At 51.2% G+C, this 18,812-nt stretch overlaps 3 protein-coding genes across 3 annotated transcripts in view; 2 read left to right on the top strand and 1 right to left on the bottom strand.

Annotated features, from left to right (window-relative positions):
• The first annotated feature begins 4,421 nt into the window (after window positions 1-4,421).
• LOC119257014 (putative claudin-24) lies at window positions 4,422-5,051 on the top strand. Its single transcript, XM_037524736.1, has one exon. It carries the CDS (start codon window positions 4,422-4,424, stop codon window positions 5,049-5,051), a length of 630 nt encoding a protein of 209 aa, XP_037380633.1.
• A 1,490-nt stretch (window positions 5,052-6,541) lies between these two features.
• Window positions 6,542-7,204, top strand: LOC119258263 (claudin-22-like). Its single transcript, XM_037526702.1, has one exon. It carries the CDS (start codon window positions 6,542-6,544, stop codon window positions 7,202-7,204), a length of 663 nt encoding a protein of 220 aa, XP_037382599.1.
• A 2,374-nt stretch (window positions 7,205-9,578) lies between these two features.
• Window positions 9,579-18,812, bottom strand: part of WWC2 (WW and C2 domain containing 2) — a 140,688-nt gene continuing 131,454 nt past the window's right edge. The window contains exons 22-23 of the mRNA XM_037526480.1: window positions 12,316-12,443; window positions 9,579-10,923 (exon numbers count right to left, since the gene is read on the bottom strand). Coding sequence (XP_037382377.1) covers window positions 10,857-10,923; window positions 12,316-12,443 — 195 coding nt within the window. The 3' untranslated portion in view covers window positions 9,579-10,856. The remainder of the gene's footprint in view (window positions 10,924-12,315; window positions 12,444-18,812) is intronic.

Genomic DNA, 18,812 nt, shown 5'->3' with positions numbered 1-18,812 from the left:
CAAAGCTCTGTGGCCCAGGCTCTGTCTCTCGGTCCTGGAGCAGGTGGGATGCTGAACGAAGGAGCCGCCTGGGGGCTCTGTCCCCTGATGTCTGCCCTGGACTGGGCCTCAGGAAACCCAGGAGGGTCTGCACCGCCCAGACGTTTTGGTTGTGGCTGCAAACTCTAGAGGCGAAGACCAGGAGCCACTGGCAGCCATGGTGCCTGTGCGCGGCTCCCCAGACAGCTCCTGGGTTCTAGGATTGGTCAGTGGGTCTGTTACAGCGCAACCCCGATATAAAACAGGTTGCCTGACTGCGGGTCCTCACCCACGCGCTTAAGGGGACTTATTAACGCTCAACTGCAGACACACGCACAAGGTGAATAAAAGATTTACAGGGGAAGGGAAAATAAATTACTCAGGGAGAAAAGAGGGAGATGTGGTCGTAAATGCGTCCTACCTGTTCCGCGGCCTGGATCCCAAGGACCCGCCGAGCTGGAGAGCACCTGACAATGCCGCCAGGCCAAGAGGGCGACCCCGGCCACACGGCCAGGTAAATACTCAGCCCGAGAATCTGGTTGCTCACTGCGCCCTCAGGTCCTCGCAGCCTTCCCTGTGGTGACGATGGGATTTGTAGTTCCCAGCGTCGTGGGGGTGGCGACCACACAGCCTGCACGGACTTTGCTCAGCACGTCCTTCCCCCTAACAGTTCCAATGGCAGGACTCGCTCATTTGCTTTTCCTGACAGATGTATTTGTCCCCCAAATGGCCACAAAGGTATTTCCAGTTCCGTAGCTCCTCAGAACCTTGCTGCTCCGCATCAGAAGAGGGGGCCTGTGCCTCCTCTGCTCAGCAGGCCCTGGCCTCCAGGAGTGTGGGGCCAGCTCACATCAGGGCCTGCTTGGGCTCAGGCGCCGGGAGCAGACGAGACTCACACGCGCGCGTGGCCGCTGTGCCCGGCAGCTGAGCTTCGGGGTGGTTTCTCAGCGAACAGTCGCACGCTGGCCCGGACAGAGAGGTCTCCTAGGATTTGAGGTTTGGACATACGGGGCTGGCTGGTCGCCCCGGCTGGGCCTACGGGAAGTGCACGTGACTCGGGCGCTGAGTGTGAGACTTTGTCTGGTTTTTCAGATGAACGTTTCCTGAGGCTGAGGTAGCGCCGTTGTCCACACGCTGAACAACGTGGTGGTAATTTGCTTTCTTTCTGGCTGGATTTCACTTCCACCCGAAATGCGGAGCTAGGAGGGCGCGCCTAGGTCTGGGGGGTGGGCCTGGGGCTCCCTGCTGTCCAGCCTGGGGGCCGTGGCACTGTTTTCCTCTGCCTGGAACCCTCACCCCTTTCTATTTCTTGGAATGCTCTTGCTTACGCCCTCCTGATGGCCTCTGGCCCTGAGAGGGAGCCCAGCTGGAGACCACCCAGCACGGGGGCCCTCAGCGCACCCCCCTGCACCTTCGCACTCACTGCCTGGCCAGTAGGAGGCGCTCGAGGGGTGTCTTTCTAAATGCTAAAAGGATAAATGAGAGGGGACTCAAAATACAAAATGGAGGTGGACTTGAAAATTCCCTGGTGTAGCGGCAGGAAGGCACGGAGCAGGATTTCTAAGGCCCGAGCAGATGGGGTGAAGGAGGCGTCCTGGAGTCCTTGGTGGCTTTTCAGGCTTTATTTGCGGTTTACCAGGTGCACGGCAGGCAGGGGTGCCGGGGTCTGGGAGATCTTCATTCCTTCTGGGCTCCCTGGCGGTCACTGCCTCACTTTTGTTCTCTTTCACTCTCGTTCTCTCTGCTGCTCTGCTCTGCTTCTGCAGGCGACCCCGTGACACCGCCCTCATAAGCCCAGCCTCTCAGCACAGGTGTACCCCCCTACGCAGGCCCACACCCCACTCCAGGTGCCGCCATCAGGCATGCATTCAGGGCCGCAGGGATCCATCATCCATCCTAGTGGCGGGAAGGCAGAAAAGCCTGACATCATTTACTTACCCTACACCTGGGCAGACGAAATCACTTCACTATGTAAGTAGGACGGAAACTGTTTATCAGAAGTGAAGCTGAATTTGTGTTATTTCTTGTAGAAGCCTCTGACAATTATAAAAGGAACTTCAGCTATCCTAAACAGGGCACGAGGGCATCCCTTTAAACCCATCCCTCAGCATCCAAGGAGTCTGTGGCAAAAATAACCGTAAATAATAATAAGGGTAAGCTACTCCTGTGCCTCCACTTTTCAGCCAGCCTGTGGCTCCACGCCCTCAACTTCACAGCAGGGGCTGACGGTTCCCAGAAAGAGAACTGTTCTTATATGCACAATAAACTCTTACTGAATACGATTATTAACTTGGTGGTTTTAGTTTTGCTATTTCTGGATTCTCGACAGAGGTTCTGGTGTCCAACTCCCACCACAGAAATCTCCTCTTCAATAGCCCTGACAAGTGATCATTATCCGTATAAACACTTCTGGATGGAGCTCTCTACCTCAGAGAAACAGGTTCCATTCCATTTTTAGAAAAAGACTTCCACACACTATTAACCATCTGCCTATAATTTTTAACGCCTGCTTTTCAGAACATTCTCATCTGTCTGCCTCCTGGAAGGCCAGGTCTGGTTCACCACAGCCGTGTCTCCCGGACCCTTATGACCTACGCCAACTGGAGCAGCTCCCTGCTTTAAGTCCATGGAGGGCAGCAACACAGCCTCGGGGATCCTGGAAAACTGCAACCACTGAGAAAGAGTCCAGTGGTGGCGAGCTTTCTGTAGTGCCAGAAAGGCACAGAGCAGGTTTCCTATGGATGTGGGAAGAATCTTGGAGCCCTTAGTGGGGTTTTCTGGCTTTTGATGATCTTTCTACACCATTTGTAGTGCAGCAACCAGGTGCAGGGCGGGCAGGGGTGCTGGGGGGCAGGAGACTGGCAGGCCTCCCAGCCCCCAGCAGGATCTTTACTCTTTCTGGTCCCTTCCTCCCATAGCCTGTCCACTGCTATCTGCTGCCCCGTCCTCTGTGACACTGCCCTTACAGGCTCAGCCTCCAGGCTCAGGTGTGCCCACTCACGCATGCCCACACCATACCCCGGTGTCCACCATCAGGCATGCATACCCTGAGCTCACGTTCACAAGCACCTCCTGCATTTAAGGCCGCAGGTGATAGCCCAGAGGCCAACAGTGCAAAAGCCCGATCAATCCTACAACCAGGATGGGGGTCCTGTCTCTCCCCTCGCCTGCAGAGCAACATCACAAAAGATCCTCTCCGAGGCTGGCCCAGACTCAACAGCTAGACCATGATGGGCAGTGGCTTCGGTTCACCTGGCCAGAACCTTCCAGCTGGTGGCTCCGCTGTGGGAATCTGTCGGGTCCCCTGCAGGCCCATCAGGCCCTGCGCTCGCGAGGGGCATGCTTGCTTCCTGGGCCCTGGGCTGTGCCGCCAGGAGCGCTGGGAACCTGGAGACAGGGCCCTTTGCCCTGACTGGGGCCCTGTACCCGCCAAGGGCTCAGCCTCCGCGGAGGTCTGCTCATAGGTGTGGCCTCAACCAAACCAAACAAACAAGATGAAGCCTCAAAGGTCAGCCCCATTGTGGATTTTGTTTTCACACTACAGCGTTTTGTCTTGGAACTGGCAGGAGGCTTCACGCCGGCACTGCTTTGTCCATGAGGCTTCAACTGCAGAGAAGAAAGCCCAGTTCTGGACAAAAACTCTCCCTAGACACAAAGAAATCAGGCTTCACCCCAAGTCCTTGCTGAGGGTGGAGAAAATAATAGCGTGAGATCCAGAGCTTCTAGAACTCTCGGTCCTCACTTAGTACCTCTGGGCCCGGCCTGGGTCTTTTTCATTTTAATTAACCCAGTGAACCAGCCTCTACCTTTCAAAGGAATCTCAGGGCAACTTTCTGCCAAGTCCCCTCCGAGTCCCTGTGACACTCGAACACGGGCCAGGCTCTTGTGTAGGATGAGGAAGTCTGAGAAGAATAAAGATTATAGGGGAACAGCTACCTTTCTGTTCAAGCTCTTGTTTTGCGTCCCTGAAATCTCAGATTCAGCTATTACAATGAGGTCCTGTTGTAGAAAGAGCTGGCCCTTTATCACCACTTAAAATCTAATTAATCCATATTGAAGCACAAAGATTTCTGTTGTGTTTTAGGGTGAGGGGTCATAGAGCCCTCTTTGTTCATCCTTAGACTTATAATCATCAAGCATTGGGGATATAATTTTACCAAGCAAATTGGAAGGTAACAGATCAAATCCTTATCAGAAAGCCTAACTCATAGTTTTAACAGAGTCCTTCATCCTTTACATGAAACACTATATTTGAGAAGAACAAACACGCGTTTCAGAGTGCCCAAAGAGTTAACGAGCGCAGCTTATATTCCAGCGGCGTCGATGCAAGGCCGTCACACTCCCGTCAACCACGGAGACAGCAGCTTCTATAGGGGCGGAATACGCCTTCCCATTTTGTTGCAATGGCCTTGGGCTTTGGAGTGATTATGCAATTTGTTGGACTTTTATTATCGCTGCTGGGATGGGTTTTCTCTATTATCACAACTTATTTGCCACATTGGAAAAACCTCAACCTGGAGTTAAATGAAATGGAGACCTGGACCCTGGGCCTCTGGCAAACCTGTGTCGTCCAAGAGGAAGGTGGGAGGCAATGCAAGACCTTCGATTCTTTCCTGGCTCTGCCTGCTGAACTCAGGATCTCCAGGATTTTAATGTTTCTGTCCAACGGGCTGGGGTTTCTGGGCCTGCTGGTCTCTGGCTTTGGCCTGGACTGCCTGAGAGTTGGAGAGAGTCAGCAGGCTCTGAAGAAGCGGCTGCTGATCTTGGGGAGCATCCTGCTCTGGACAGCAGGCATCTCGGTCTTGGCTCCTGTTTCCTGGGTCGCCCACATGACGGTGCAGGCGTTCTGGGACGAGACCCTCCCAGAGATCATGCCTCGGTGGGAGTTTGGGGATGCCCTGTTTCTCGGCTGGTTCGCTGGTTTTTTCCTGCTCCTGGGAGGCTGTCTGTTGAACTGTGCAGCCTGCTCCTCCCGGCCCCCTCTAGTTTCGGGCCACTATGCAGCGGCGGAAATGCCAACTCAGTGTCCATAGCTGAGTGGAAATGTACATCTGAAAATGTAAGGCTTTCACAAGATTGGAGATGCATCCTGCTACAGCCACTGTGATAAAAGGGTCTTTGTTATGCAACTAAATCTGGGCTGCTCACACTCTCATTCAATAACCCGTTCTCTACCAGGTCCTCCCTCCCCCAGCCCCTCTCAAGGCTGGAGAAGTAAGAAAGAGGTAAATCTTAAATCTAAAATGATTATGCTAAGCGTTACACAGATATGAGCCAAAGCATGTCATCGCTGGGGTTACTAAAATCAAAATGTGCTGCTGGTCATGCAATACCCCAAGGCTTCAGCTTTCATGTCAATTTTATGTTAGAAAAGGTTTTTGGTGTTCTTGTTGGTAGCTGAAAGTGATAGTAACTAGTTTCCTAAAGAAAAAAAAAGCTGAAATCTTATAAGCTGCCCGCATTAGCAAGCCACATGTTAAGTCAACCCAGTGTTATTTCCACAGCTGAGGCTGCTCTTTGAACAGAAGGGGCTGAGCTCAGACACCTGTGCGACAAGGTGAGAGGCTGGGGATTCTCGGCACAGCTCGATGCTCTCAGGCTCAAAATAAGGGCCAGCCTCCTCTCTCCTCCAAAAGCTGCATATCTAAGAGAGAAACATTCCAAAAATATTTCGCTTGATAGCAGATAGGGACAGCTCATTTGCCCGAAGAAGACTTTCCTTTGTTCAATTAAAAATGACAAGCTGGGGATAGAGGCTTTCGGGCCGACCCAGCTGAGTCTAAGCTACAGTGTCCTGTTGCTTAACTTCTCTGCAGCGCGGAAAGCGTGTTTCGGCAAAGGAAAGACACACGTGTTGATGCGCACGTGCATGAATTTGGCAGAAAGACACGTAGGTAAGCGGGCCGTGGCGTCCTCAGGTTCTGTGGCCTGTGCTAAGGGCTTTGGAAAAGATGGCCTGATTTCAGTCTCCAGAGATTTGATAACAGTAATTTATTTGGTTAAGTAACAGTTTTCTGGCAACTATTTTGAAAAGTGGCAACATCTTGACATGATATACAGACTAGAATGTGAGGATAAAATGAGCAGATAAAAGCCGGCAGAGGCCCTTAGCAAGCTCGAAAGCAGCGGGAGTTGAAGCAAAGCTGTCAAGGAAACGCTGTGCATTTAGACTTTACTTCTCGGACGGTAGGAAGGTGGGGGCATGAAAGCCATCCAGACCTTCACGAGGAAAGGAGGCGTGTTACCCCTTCAGGTTGTTTCCATAACATGCTGTGCGTTACAAAAGCCAGCCCATAGGACATGAACCTGATCCTGGCCACACCTCGGCATAACTGGTTTGCAGAATTATTTCCCTATCCCTTTCTGAAACCTATTCAACATGGAATCAAACAATGTCAACTCTGGCAGCAATCCTCCTATATACACAATGAAAAAGTGCTGAAGTGATAACACAAGGGCTGCACTTTTTTTCACGACACCCCAGAGCCGGTGTGAGACTGCCCAACGCGCTCAGAGCTCGCCGATGGCGCTCACCTTTAGAGCTGCGGCACAGTGGGCTGGGATTTCATTGTCTTTGCTGGGATGGGTTTTATCCTGCCTCACCAACTACCTGCCCCAGTGGAAAGACCTCAACCTGGATTTAAATGAAATGGAGACCTGGACCCTGGGCCTCTGGCAAACCTGTGTCGTCCAAGAGGAAGGTGGGATACAGTGCAAGACCTTCGATTCTTTCCTGGCTCTGCCTGCTGAACTCAGGATCTCCAGGATTTTAATGTTTCTGTCCAACGGGCTGGGATTTCTGGGCCTGCTGGTCTCTGGCTTTGGCCTGGACTGCCTGAGAGTTGGAGAGAGTCAGCAGGCTCTGAAGAAGCAGCTGCTGATCTTGGGGGGCATCCTGCTCTGGACAGCAGGCATCTCGGTCTTGGCTCCTGTTTCCTGGGTCGCCCACATGACGGTGCAGGCGTTTTGGGACGAGACGGTCCCGGAGATCGTGCCTCGGTGGGAGTTTGGGGATGCCCTGTTTCTCGGCTGGTTCGCTGGTTTTTTCCTGCTCCTGGGAGGCTGTCTGCTGAACTGTGCAGCCTGCTCCTCCCGGCCCCCTCTAGTTTCGGGCCACTATGCAGCGGCGGAAATGCAGTATCACTGCCAACACCTGGAGATGAAAACCACCCACCTGAGGATCTGAGCCAGGAGGGATCAGCGGTGTCGTCTTCCGGAGACGCTTCCTCTGCTCTGGATTTGGGAGGGCTCTGACTACACAGCCCTACAGTCACTCTGCTGCTGATTTTCAAAATGCCTTTTTTCCTCCTGGGGCTATTAGCTTCTTAAACAAGAATTTCTAAGATGGTAAACCACTTCTATTTTCTACTCTGAGCAATACCAATCAAGACTTAATAGTAATCATACTCATTACAGTGGATGAGTTTTCTCAACTTTCAAATAGATTCCAAGGTCTGCGCAGAACTGGGAAATAAGACATATTAGGACTTAGGGGTCATTGAAGGTGTTATTTATAGAGGTGAATCATCTTGGCAATTGGAAGTGTTCCTGTTAATCGCTATTTCTTCCGAGTGTGTAAGATCACCTATTATATGAAAACTTAACGTCTCCTTGCACATTTATTTAAAATGTATATCCGATCATACTAAAAACAAAGATCGCTGGCTCTGTGAAAGCGTGAGAGGTAAGACACGCCTGACGCATCATGTCCTTTGATGGGAGACCTCAGTCAAAGGAGCTTCTCGGCCACCTTCACCCGTAGCATCTCCCCTCTGCCAGAAGCGGGGGTGGGGGGGTGGGGGGGTGGGGTGAGCTGGAGTTTGGGACGGGTCACATGACATCGACCACACAAATGTGCTTCGGGCTCTTGTGTTCCAGGCACCATGCTGGACGGCCGACAGTCCTGCCCACCCCGGCCGCCTACCCCAAGGCACTGCAGGTGGGGCTGGAGAAGATCCTGGCACCGAGGCCCCGGGTCTGGGAGCACACAGCCTGGACAGGTGGCCAGGACTCTGGGGCCCTTTGGTGCCCTCGCCCAGTGAAAATCCTCTGCCTTTTTTTAAAAAATCAGCAATACATATTGTCCACCAAGAACTATCCTCGGGCCTGGGGAGTTCTTCATGGAATATTTCATATTTGCTATGGACATAGTTCAAGTGAACTTTTGTGTCTGCGCCAATCAAGGAAATTAACTGAACAATAAAGGTCACTGAAATAGAGTATCAGGCAGTATCTTTGTTTAACAAAGTATCTTTGTTAAAAAAAAAAAAAAATTCCCACCCGTAAACACACAAAAACTGCAGAAACCAAAGTTAAACTATGTGATGTATTTGCATATTTTTACAAACATGACAAATGACAACAGAAACATATTCAGAATTTAACCTGATTAAATATTTAGTTCAGTCCTGAGCTTTTGATATTTAATACAATATAACGTAGTAACAAAAAAGATTTTAAAATTGATTTGACTTGCAGGCTACAGAGATTCAGCTAAACTTTGTTCATTTGGCTAGCAATATCCTTTTTGTACCTATTACAGATTCTCATATACAAAATTGTAATAACATATTGATAATTCAGACTGGAGAACTAAATATTACATTCTTTTTACCCTGTGCAGAATAAACTCTACCTTTTAAAAAATAGTATTTATAATATTAAAATTCTTATTTGTCCATATGGTTTTGTGATGAAGTTATTAAAATGTCTTGTCATTGTGAATCATTGGGGTTAGTACAAATACGAGAGAACTGTTAAAAGCTGCCTGTAAATACATAACACTATCGCTGATTTTTTAAAGTGTGGAAAAGGATTATATTGAGTTTGTCTCTCATGTTAGAAATGAGAAAATTTTGTGTAAGAAAACCAAAAGCATCTTGGTCACACTACTAACACTATCAGTCGGAGACAGATTTTGCTCTTTTATACTTATCTGAAACTTCTTGTGTTACAAAAAGCTAACAGCTCATCTGATGAAGTTTTATAAAGCTGTAAATATTCCGATATTGCCTCTTCTATGTCAAACATTTAAAAATGGCCAGAACCGAACTATATATTAAACAGAACATAAATAAGACCGTAAATAAATAAATGAAGAAAATAAAATCGTACGGTACAACTACACATAATTCTATAAACATTTTCATGGTCAAACTAAGAAGCTGGAAACAGCTGACCTTCATGTAACTCTACATTAAATAAACTCCTTTCACATTTGACCTTGACGAGGACGAACGATACTCTTTCTAGTTCTCCTTAGTCATCCAATAGACAGCCACGCAGGTCTGCGCCTGGCCGACTCAGGCTGATTTTGTTCAAAGTAGTGTCATGTCCAGTTATAGCTTCAAAGACATTTGTATATAAGTGACGGGACACAGAGGAAAAACACAATTAAAGTTCTAGGCTCAGAAATGGCTTCATCTGAATTTTGATTCTGATCAAGTGAACCTTCCAAAATAGGTATAATTACTTTCAAGAAAGTGTAAGTTTTGCCACTGAGGATTCTAGCTTAGGAATAGAACTTGTGCCGCCCCCAGCCCTACCCGCCCCACCCCCAGCCCCGTCCCAAGGGCCCTGTTCTTTTAAGATGATTTGTATTTCCAAAGTTTTGATTTAAAATTACCTGTTTCAGTATAGCCGACCAAGTTCTAAGGAGCATTTAAATTCCATTGGCACCACTGACCTTAGAAGCCTGACGCTGGCAGAGACATCGGCAGCTTTGTTTCCTTCCAGAAGTGCCTGGGTTGAGTCAGCTCAAATTCTACACTGGAGGTCACTTGAAGTCTCTAAACCTGTTTCTCTAGACTTTTTTTGGAAAACAAATGACTTTGCTTATACTTCAAGTCAATCATCTCCCCAGGCACACACTTCTCTTTGCCTCCCAACTCCTTCCCATAAATTAGAGCTGGGCTCCCCTAAAATAACTGCAAAGGAATTTCTAGCAAATATTAGAAATCTTTTCAGTGAATGTGTTCTCTCTTTAATTTTTGGCAACCTGGGTTCCATCAGGAAACCTGCTGCTTTGTTCCTGGCTGCCCCAGAGGGTGCTGCTCCGGGGCCTCCCCACGGCCGGACGGCCGGTGCCCAGAGTCTGGGCCAGGCTGTCCACGCACACCCCTGCACCTGGGACCAAACACGCCGGGTGCGAGCCCCAAGCCTGCACGTGAACACTCCAGCCACTTCGGGCAGAGTGGAAGCAGCAGGTGCCGCCGATGCGCCTCCTCCGGGGTGTCTCGAGGTGACTGTCTTCTCCCCCTCCGCTCCCCTCACTGTCCTGCACCACAAGCTCCCCAGCGTGGCCTGGAGGACTGCTCAATCGCATTCTTGCACGGGGCATTCTGTTTTGGTTTTCTTTAGCCCGGCGGGAAAGCACAAAAAGGACACTGTTTCAGAGCCGCGGCTGCGGTGGAGGTGCGGGCCTGGCCTCCCCACCCTCAGGCCGAGCCCACCCGCAGGCCGCGGGCTGCTGGCGTCTCTTGGGCTGGTGCCCTCTGCAGTCCCCTCCCGAGCACACCGGGGAAGAGCAGAGGCATCCGGCTGAGCCCAGGGCTCTCGGCCGCCAGTCCAGCAGGGCGCCCGCCGGGCTCGGCCTCTGCTCCGTGTCACCAGCTACAGCCACTGGCGACACCTGCACGCCGCTCGCTGCCGTGTCCCAGAGCACCCCGGCCTGCTTAGCGGATGCTTTTTTTTCCCTTTTTTAAACACTTATGATTTACATTCAAGGTTCTTTGCGAAGGAACGTGTTGAAAATCTGACGTGAAATAAAAGCTCTTTAGGAGTCCAGGTGGTGACAGAAGGCCCCCCGCCTCGGCGCCCCCGGGACGGCGCGGGCAGCGTCACACGTCGTCCGCCGGCAGGGACGGGATGCTGATCTTGGCTCTGGTGAAGTAGGCCATCTTCTCCCTGGGTGGGGCGAGACGCGAACACGGTGGTGAGAACCCCGGGACCCTGCACAGCATCCCCAGGAGCCCCTCGGCCTCCTCCGGGCTGGACACAGACAGGGCTCCTCAGGTAAAATCACGTAAAATCCAGGCCTCCGGGGCCTGTCACAGCAGCTGCGGGGAGGAGGCCTCGGCAGCGGCTGCCACGTCCCTGGACGCCAGGGGGGCAGCCCTCCCGGGGGTCCCGGGGGGAGATGCTCGTCCCCACTGGGGTCTGCTCCAGGCTGAGCGCGTCTGAGCCAGCAAGGCGAGAACCAAGAGGGAGGACACCCGGCAACCGCCTCAGGGGCCTCCTGGAAAACGATTTCAAGTCCAGGATGGCTGGCAACGGCCAGGGCGGCTTGGTGGGCGACCCCAGGGCTTAACCAAAGGGAAGGACCTGGCGAGTCTGACTGTCTCAAAGCTGCAGCACTGGGTAGAAAGGAGGTGACGGGGGAGGCCGGGAGAGAAGAGTGCAGGGTGGCGTGTGCACACACGTGCACACACACGTGCACACACACCTGAAGCCGGGCCCGCTGTTGAGACCCGGATGGTCTGGGTGGAGGAGGGTAAGGCAGGCGAGAAGTCAGAGTGGAGAGAGAAACGCTCTGAAGACCAAGCGGAGGCCAGAGAAGAAAAGGAAGAGGCGAGCGTGGGGCCGGGGTGAGTCCAATCCCACGAGACTCCACGAGGGCAGCGAGCGCACCCGCCACTGGGCCTTCTGGAGGAAGCAAAGACCCGAGGGGGCCCCGGCACGACCCCAACAGGTTTCTCTGACCTCGTGGGGTTTTTAAATACTTGACTTAGTTGCCGGTGTGTGCATTTGAGATACTTGACGTGCACATCGCTGAAACCCAACTTTCCAGGACGAGTGAGAAGACCAGGGAACATGGGCTCTCGATTCCCCGGGGGCAGCGGCTGGGCTCAGGCCCTGCTGCCCCCGTTCCCGGCTAGGCCGGCCTTGCTGCAGTCCATCTTACCCTTTCTTCCAACCCGCCCGACGCTGGCGAGGGATGCGGGGCACGTTTATGACGCTGTATTTGGGGTTTTAGCAACAGCTGGACGGGGGGCCTCTCCAGGTGACCACTTGCTCACCACCCTGATGCTCTAAAGGACTGAGGTGCAGCCTTCTCGAAAGTAACAGGAGGGATCGTGAGCGGAATAGTGCAGGGAAAACTCTTCACTGTCAACTGTCATATTCCAACAAGAGGGCAGAGCCCCCGGACCCCAGCTTCAGTCCCTCCATTTCTCAACTCATTAGGTGGAGGAGGGGCTCCCCCTTCTGGGCCTCACCTCCGCAGCCCCCCACGCCAGTCCTTCCAGCTCTGCTCTGGAGGAGCCCCTGCGTGAGGGCTGCCTGCTGGCCAGGGCTCACCTGAAGGACTGCACCTGCTGGGGGACCTTCCGGCTCTGCTCCCGAAGCCGACACACATCCTTGGAGACTTGCCTCATCAGCTTCTCGGCGTTCAAGCCTTGCTTCTGCTCCTCCCTTGACTGCTCAGCCTGGACAGGGCGTGAAAACACACACGATCCATAAAACGTGACCCAGGACATCCTGGAGGTGCGCTGCAAGGCTCGAAAGACGGCCCGAGAGCCAGGGCAGCAGCCCGGGTGGCCGACAGGGAGCCGTGTCCGCCATCGGGGGTGACTCCCACACGCCAGCTCACCTTGACGGGGCGAGTTTATCATATTTTCAAAATCTTATCACACTGCCAATATGTGGTTATTTTATTACGCTTGGGAAACCTAAGCGCCCTCCAAAAAGAAATTAAAAACGATTTATCGTTGTGTCCAAGAAATAACTACTGTTGACACTGGCAGGTATACTTCCAACCTCTTGTTCCTCATATTTTGTCATCTGGCCATTTCATTTTTTAAAAATTCATTTCTTTTTCATTCTAGTACTTATTTGTTGAGGCAACACTGGTTTACAATCTTGTGTATGATTTAGAGGTGCAGGATCACACCCTGCAGGTGGTGTCACCACCCCACTCCCACCACCAAGGCGCCCACAGGCCTCCTGTAGGGTAAAGAAAATGTCAGGCTTTTCTGCCCTTCCGCCATCAGGATAGATGATGGATCCTTGTCCTGAATGCATGCCTGATGGCGGGCACCTGGAATAGGGTGTGGGCATAGGTAGATGGGATTCAGCTGAGCTAAGACTGTGCTTTTAAGGGCGGCGTCACGGGGGGACGCTAGCAGCACCAGCACCAGCAGCAGCAGCAGCCGCAGCCGAAGCCGAGAAGCAGCAGAACGAACGCTAGAGAGCCCAGATAGAGTGAGGACTTGCTGGGGGCTGGGAGGCCTGCCAGCCTCCCGGCCCCCCAGCCAGCACCCCTGCCTGCCATATGCCTGGTGAACCCCAAATAAAAAACCTGCAAAACTACTGAGGACTTTGACTCCTCCTTTACCCGATCTGCATGGGATCAGAAAACCTGCCCTGTGCCCATGTCCTGACCTTACAATTGGCGTAAGTCGGCAAGATCCATGCAGACGGGTATTGGAGCCCTCCGAAGACCTGGAGGGACTAAGGAGTAAAAGACTGACTGTGACGACGCTGGAGGCGCCATGGCGGTACAGAAGATGGATACGTCCACGAGCTACAGGACAAGACCTGGCGTGGGGAGAGGCCCGAGAGGACCAGGCAATGACACCGGAAAGGACCAGCCAATGACACCGGAAAGGACCAGCCAATGACCCCTGAGGCAGCAGGCCGCTGCTGACGCAGGGAGAGGCCAATGGACATGGACTGATAAACTTGGACTGACAATGCCGCCAGAAGGCGGAGGACCTTGCAGGTTGATATGTTTTGGGACCCTGGGGGTGGAACAGTTTTGTTTGTAAACCCCAGGAGATGGGAATCTGGGGGTGGCCAGTGGGCCTTGATGGCCAAAAGCAGCCTGTGCATGCCCAGCAGCCAGGTGGAGGAGAAAAGCCAACTAAGAAGGCAAAAGCTGGTACTGATGATAAGTTGAGAAGCCCTGAGCGGCTGTTAAGCAGCCTGGGTATGCTGAAGAACTGTGAGTCTCGTAAAATCACCTGTGGGTGATGCCCTGCTCATTCTTGAGCGAGGGTGAGGAGCTGAGGAACCTGTCCTTGGGGGACGGGTGGGGAATGTGGCTTGGGGTGGAGCCCAAGCCAAATGCAAAGTTTGGATCCCCAACCCATGTGCTTGTGCAGTGGGTTGGCTTGAGTGCAGGGGTCTGTGAGTCGCATGGGTGGCCATGAAGGCCGAGTGTTGGAGCGACTGCAGACAGAAACCCTGAGGGTTGGCGATTACCCCCAACAGAATAAAATTGCCAATCCCAGAGCTAGTGCATCCTGGGGGTGGATGCTGTGTGTGCCTTGTAGCTGAGACTACAGCCAGAGAAGGCCAGGAAGCCTGACGGCTCCTGGTGTGTTATAGCAGATGCCGTGTGTGATTTCCCCTCCCTCGTATGAGCAGTGCCTTCGGCAGCAGATTTGGTGGCTCATCTGCTGGTACCAATAATTGTCTTTTGCACTTGGTTGGTGCCCTGCCTGGACTTATTTGTGTTCTGTTGTATTTTGTTATATTGTATTTTGTTATATTTGATGTATTTGCTTTTGTGGGCCATGGCTGCATTGTTTGTTTGCTTAGAAAATTGTATATATATGTATAGACTATATGGCAGAAAACCCTGAGGGGGTGGACTGTAGGGTAAAGAAAATGTCAGGCTTTTCTGCCCTTCCGCCATCAGGATAGATGATGGATCCTTGTCCTGAATGCATGCCTGATGGCGGGCACCTGGAATAGGGTGTGGGCATAGGTAGATGGGATTCAGCTGAGCTAAGACTGTGCTTTTAAGGGCGGCGTCACGGGGGGACGCTAGCAGCACCAGCACCAGCAGCAGCAGCAGCCGCAGCCGAAGCCGAGAAGCAGCAGAACGAACGCTAGAGAGCCCAGATAGAGTGAGGACTTGCTGGGGGCTGGGAGGCCTGCCAGCCTCCCGGCCCCCCAGCCAGCACCCCTGCCTGCCATATGCCTGGTGAACCCCAAATAAAAAACCTGCAAAACTACTGAGGACTTTGACTCCTCCTTTACCCGATCTGCATGGGATCAGAAAACCTGCCCTGTGCCCATGTCCTGACCTTACACCTCCACCACTGTGCTCCCTCCTCCTGGGTTCCCACCCATGTCCTCCAGCAGTCTCTATTCTACAAACTGATTTCTAGGGTTTGTTTCGTCTGTTTCGTTTCTTTCTATTCCACCTATGACGGAAAGCACCTGATCTGTGTCTTTATCCTTCTCGCTTATTTCTCTGAGCATCACCCTGCCTCCATGTTGGAACAAACGGCGTAAGTTCATCTGTTACAGCAGAGTTGTTTTCCACTGTGTAAATACACCACATTTTCTTTATCGACTCATCTGTCCCTGGGCACTTTGGTTGTTTCCATAACTTGGCCGCTCTATCTAGTGCCTGCCTCCCTGCCCTGCCCGCCTCCCTTGCACACCAGCCTCCCTGCCTGTGTGCCTGTGTGCCTGGTTCCCTGGGAGAGCACTAAAGCCTGAGCAATCCACCGAGGGCTCCGGGACTCTCCTTTATCTGTCTGCCCGAATGGATAGTGAACCTGTCCTGTGCCCACTGGCCCTACAGTGGAACAAGCAAAACTTGGAGTAAGAGAGAAACGCGTCTGCTCAACAAGATCAGCAGCGGGCAGAGGCAGCCTGCACCACGGCTGGGTGGAACCACTACTTTCAGGCACAGAAATACAGATGCAAAAAGGGGCCTCACACCCCCTTGGGTGCCCACCCGCTGGCTGAGGGTGCTTCAGGACAGCGAGGATGTGCACAAAGAGGCTCTGCTGTTTTTTAGGGAACTCTCTGGTCAAGGCCTCCCACAAGTTTCTGCAGCTGAAAACAGACACCGGTTCACGATCGGCTCATTGAAAGACGAGAACCATCAACAAAATGAACAGGTGGGCCTCAGGCATCAGGCCTCGGCTCTTCTATCTGCCCTGAAGAACCTGCTGTGGGATCTGGACCCCTTCCAGTTTCCATCTGTTTGTACTAAGAGAAACTCTACGGATTCCTTTAATGTAGAAGGGAAACAAGAGTCACCCTAAAATCCTGCAGACTTTTAATCATTCATCAGCACCTGCAGAAATCTCAGAACTCTATAATAGAAGATGATTAAAAGAAACACTTGCTGGAGCACTGGCGTTTCGACGCTTCCAGCTGGGAAGGAGGCCGAAGCCTGTCTCCTTCCCTCAGTGTGGGCCCCTCGCACTCCCTGGATCTGGCTCCACATCCAAGATCACTGATTTTGTGGAAACACCTGTGGGACAGGGCGGTGCCCCCACTCTGGCTGACGTTGCATGCAACCGCGGCCACGTTCCCAGGCCTGCTGTGAGACCTCCGTGGCTCCCCAGTCCTCAGACATTTGTGGCTCTCAGTAAGTCTGCCGTGGTCTAGCTCAGCTCCAGCTGTTTCTGTAGGACACACATCAGGTGCCAGAGATACAGAACCCAGGCATGGAAAGAGCCAGCTCATGTGTTTAACCCTGAGTTTTCAATTTGTATTTTTAAGATTTAACTCCTTATTCCACATGGAGTAGGCTTGGGTCTATAGCCAGGGACCCAGAGTCCTCTTCTCTGCGGGCGCTCCTTTCCCAGCCTCACTAATTCTGCACTCCCTCCTTTTGACCCTGCTGACAAATGGCCTCCGCCCACCACACAACACGGCCCGTGGGTACGGCTGGTTTGGGCTCCCTACTTCATTGATGGGTCTCAACTCCTCCCCCAAGCCACACTGCCCATACATGTTGGCAGCTTAATAGATCCCGATTCCCTGTAGGGCAAGCCCCCTCCTGGCTTTCTCCCTCAGAGAAGTCTTGGCTGTTCTCTGTTCTCCATCAGCGGCATCAATTTCCACGAAGAACCACATGGGCATTGTTGGGAGGGACACTGAATTGTCAGCGCATTTTAGGGAGAATGGACAGGCTCCACAGTATTAATTCTTCCTCCGTCTCAGGTCGCCACTGCTTTTGTGAAGTTTTACTAGAACCACAATCCTCTGTTTGCATCTTGTCTTGGTGCTTTTGTGCTAAGTGGCAGACCTGAGTGCTGGTGACTGGGGCTCCATGGCCTGCAGACCTTATCCTGTCTGGCCCCTCATAGCTAAAGGTGGTATGTTCTCCCACGAATTTAGGGGTTTTTCTATTTCTCCCCATGAGGTTTTCCCTATACTATATGCATTTTTTAAAAATTTATTCCTTGATACTTGATGATCACTCCTACTGTTGTAAACCAGATCTTAATTAAATTCTCTGATTGCTTTTGACAGAGCAACACAACAGACTTTTCTAGATCATTCTTCTGTTTACCATCTTGCCATACTCTCATGTTATTTGTAATAATGCACAGGTAGGTGACCAGGTCACCTGCAAATAATGACAGTTTTATTTCCTCCTTTCCAACATCTGCTTCTGCTTTTCTCACGTCCCAGTTACAACTCCTGAGACGACCCTGAGCAGAGGGAACTGTCTGCTTGAATCTGATTCAAAAGGGAGCAATTCCCACGTTCTTCTGGTTAGGGCCACATTCACTGCCTGTTACTCATTACAAGTTAAGGAAGCCCCATCTCTTCCTCACTTCCTGGGAGTTTTAGACAAGAATAAGGATTGACTTTTATCAACATTTTCCCTGCATTTTTTGAGTTGAGCAAGTATTTATTTTCCCTTAAATGTGTTAAATAGATTAATTATATGGTCAAGTATATCATCTTTTTACTACACTGTTGAATTCTGTTTACTAAGATTTTAGTTATGGTTTTTGCATCTATGTTCATAAATGAAACTGGCCTGTGATTTTCCTTTTTGATAATATCTTCGTCCAGTTTTATGATTAGGGATGTTGGTCATACATAATGGGTTGTAGAATAGTCTCTCTGTTTCTAGTACTTGGAAGAGTTTGTATAAAACACTGATAATTTGTCCACTCAAAATCTGGTGGACGTGTCTGTAAGACAACTAACCTTGCTTTCTTTGTGTATAGACTTTTATCACTGCTTTCATTTCTTCAAGAGGCGGAGGGCTTTTAATCCTTTTCCCCTTCTTTCATCAGTCTTAGTATTTTTATTTTTCCTAGATTTTGTCCAAATCGTGGGTTTTTGATAATACCTATCATTTGAATTTCAAATTTATCTGTAGTTCTGTCTCTCTTTACTTTTATACTTTTCTTCATTTGGGTCTTCTTTGTTGATCTTGGCCGTTTTATTTTTTTATAGGTTTTTCTGAAGAACCAAGTTTCTGTATTACTGAGCTTCTCTCCACAGTGGAGAAGAGACAGCAGCCAAGACAAACTATAGTCAAGCAATTTGCAGATGGCTCTTAGCAACATGCTGGTAAGCAAAAAAAAAAAGTCCCAAAGTTTTTATAAATTATTGATTCCAGAATCTCATATCATGACAAACTAGAAGCCAACAAACAGCAAAAAAACCCCAAACATTCAAAGTTCTACTAAAACCAACCACTGTAAGTCACCAGTCCAGCTCTGAGAGTCCTGGATCAGGGTCAAAAGGTTCGGGAGCTTCTCCATGATGAGAAAGTCAACTAAGGGCTTGAAATTCCTGTCGCGGTTGAACTGAAAGACTCAAGCGAGTGGCAACGGGGGCAGTGACCACGAAGGTCGTGGCACAAAAGCAGGTCACGTAGGCTTCCGGCAGCCTCTAAAGCCAGCTGAGCCCGGCTGCTCCCGGTGGCTCCTGCTGTGACCCTGCCTGTCTGGAGCTTCTGCTCCTTTACTATTAGGGTCTCCCGCCTGCTGGGCCTCTTCACCCCCACTACCTGCTCTCAAGACCAGCTGAAGCACCACCTCATCCATGAAACCACTTCTGGTCTCGCCAGGAGGTGG

The sequence above is a fragment of the Talpa occidentalis genome, unplaced genomic scaffold (assembly GCF_014898055.3).
Source record: "Talpa occidentalis isolate TD23 unplaced genomic scaffold, MPIMG_talOcc4v2.1 talOcc4.4, whole genome shotgun sequence".
In the NCBI taxonomy this organism is placed as follows: domain Eukaryota; kingdom Metazoa; phylum Chordata; class Mammalia; order Eulipotyphla; family Talpidae; genus Talpa; species Talpa occidentalis.
The sequence above is the reverse complement of the archived record's forward strand: the minus strand, read 5'-3'. Positions and strand labels throughout refer to the sequence as shown.

Bases quoted from the DNA above. Each gene is read 5' to 3' on its own strand.
- LOC119258263 (XM_037526702.1), top strand. From the start codon at position 6,542: ATGGCGCTCACCTTTAGAGCTGCGGCACAGTGGGCTGGGATTTCATTG.
- LOC119257014 (XM_037524736.1), top strand. From the start codon at position 4,422: ATGGCCTTGGGCTTTGGAGTGATTATGCAATTTGTTGGACTTTTATTA.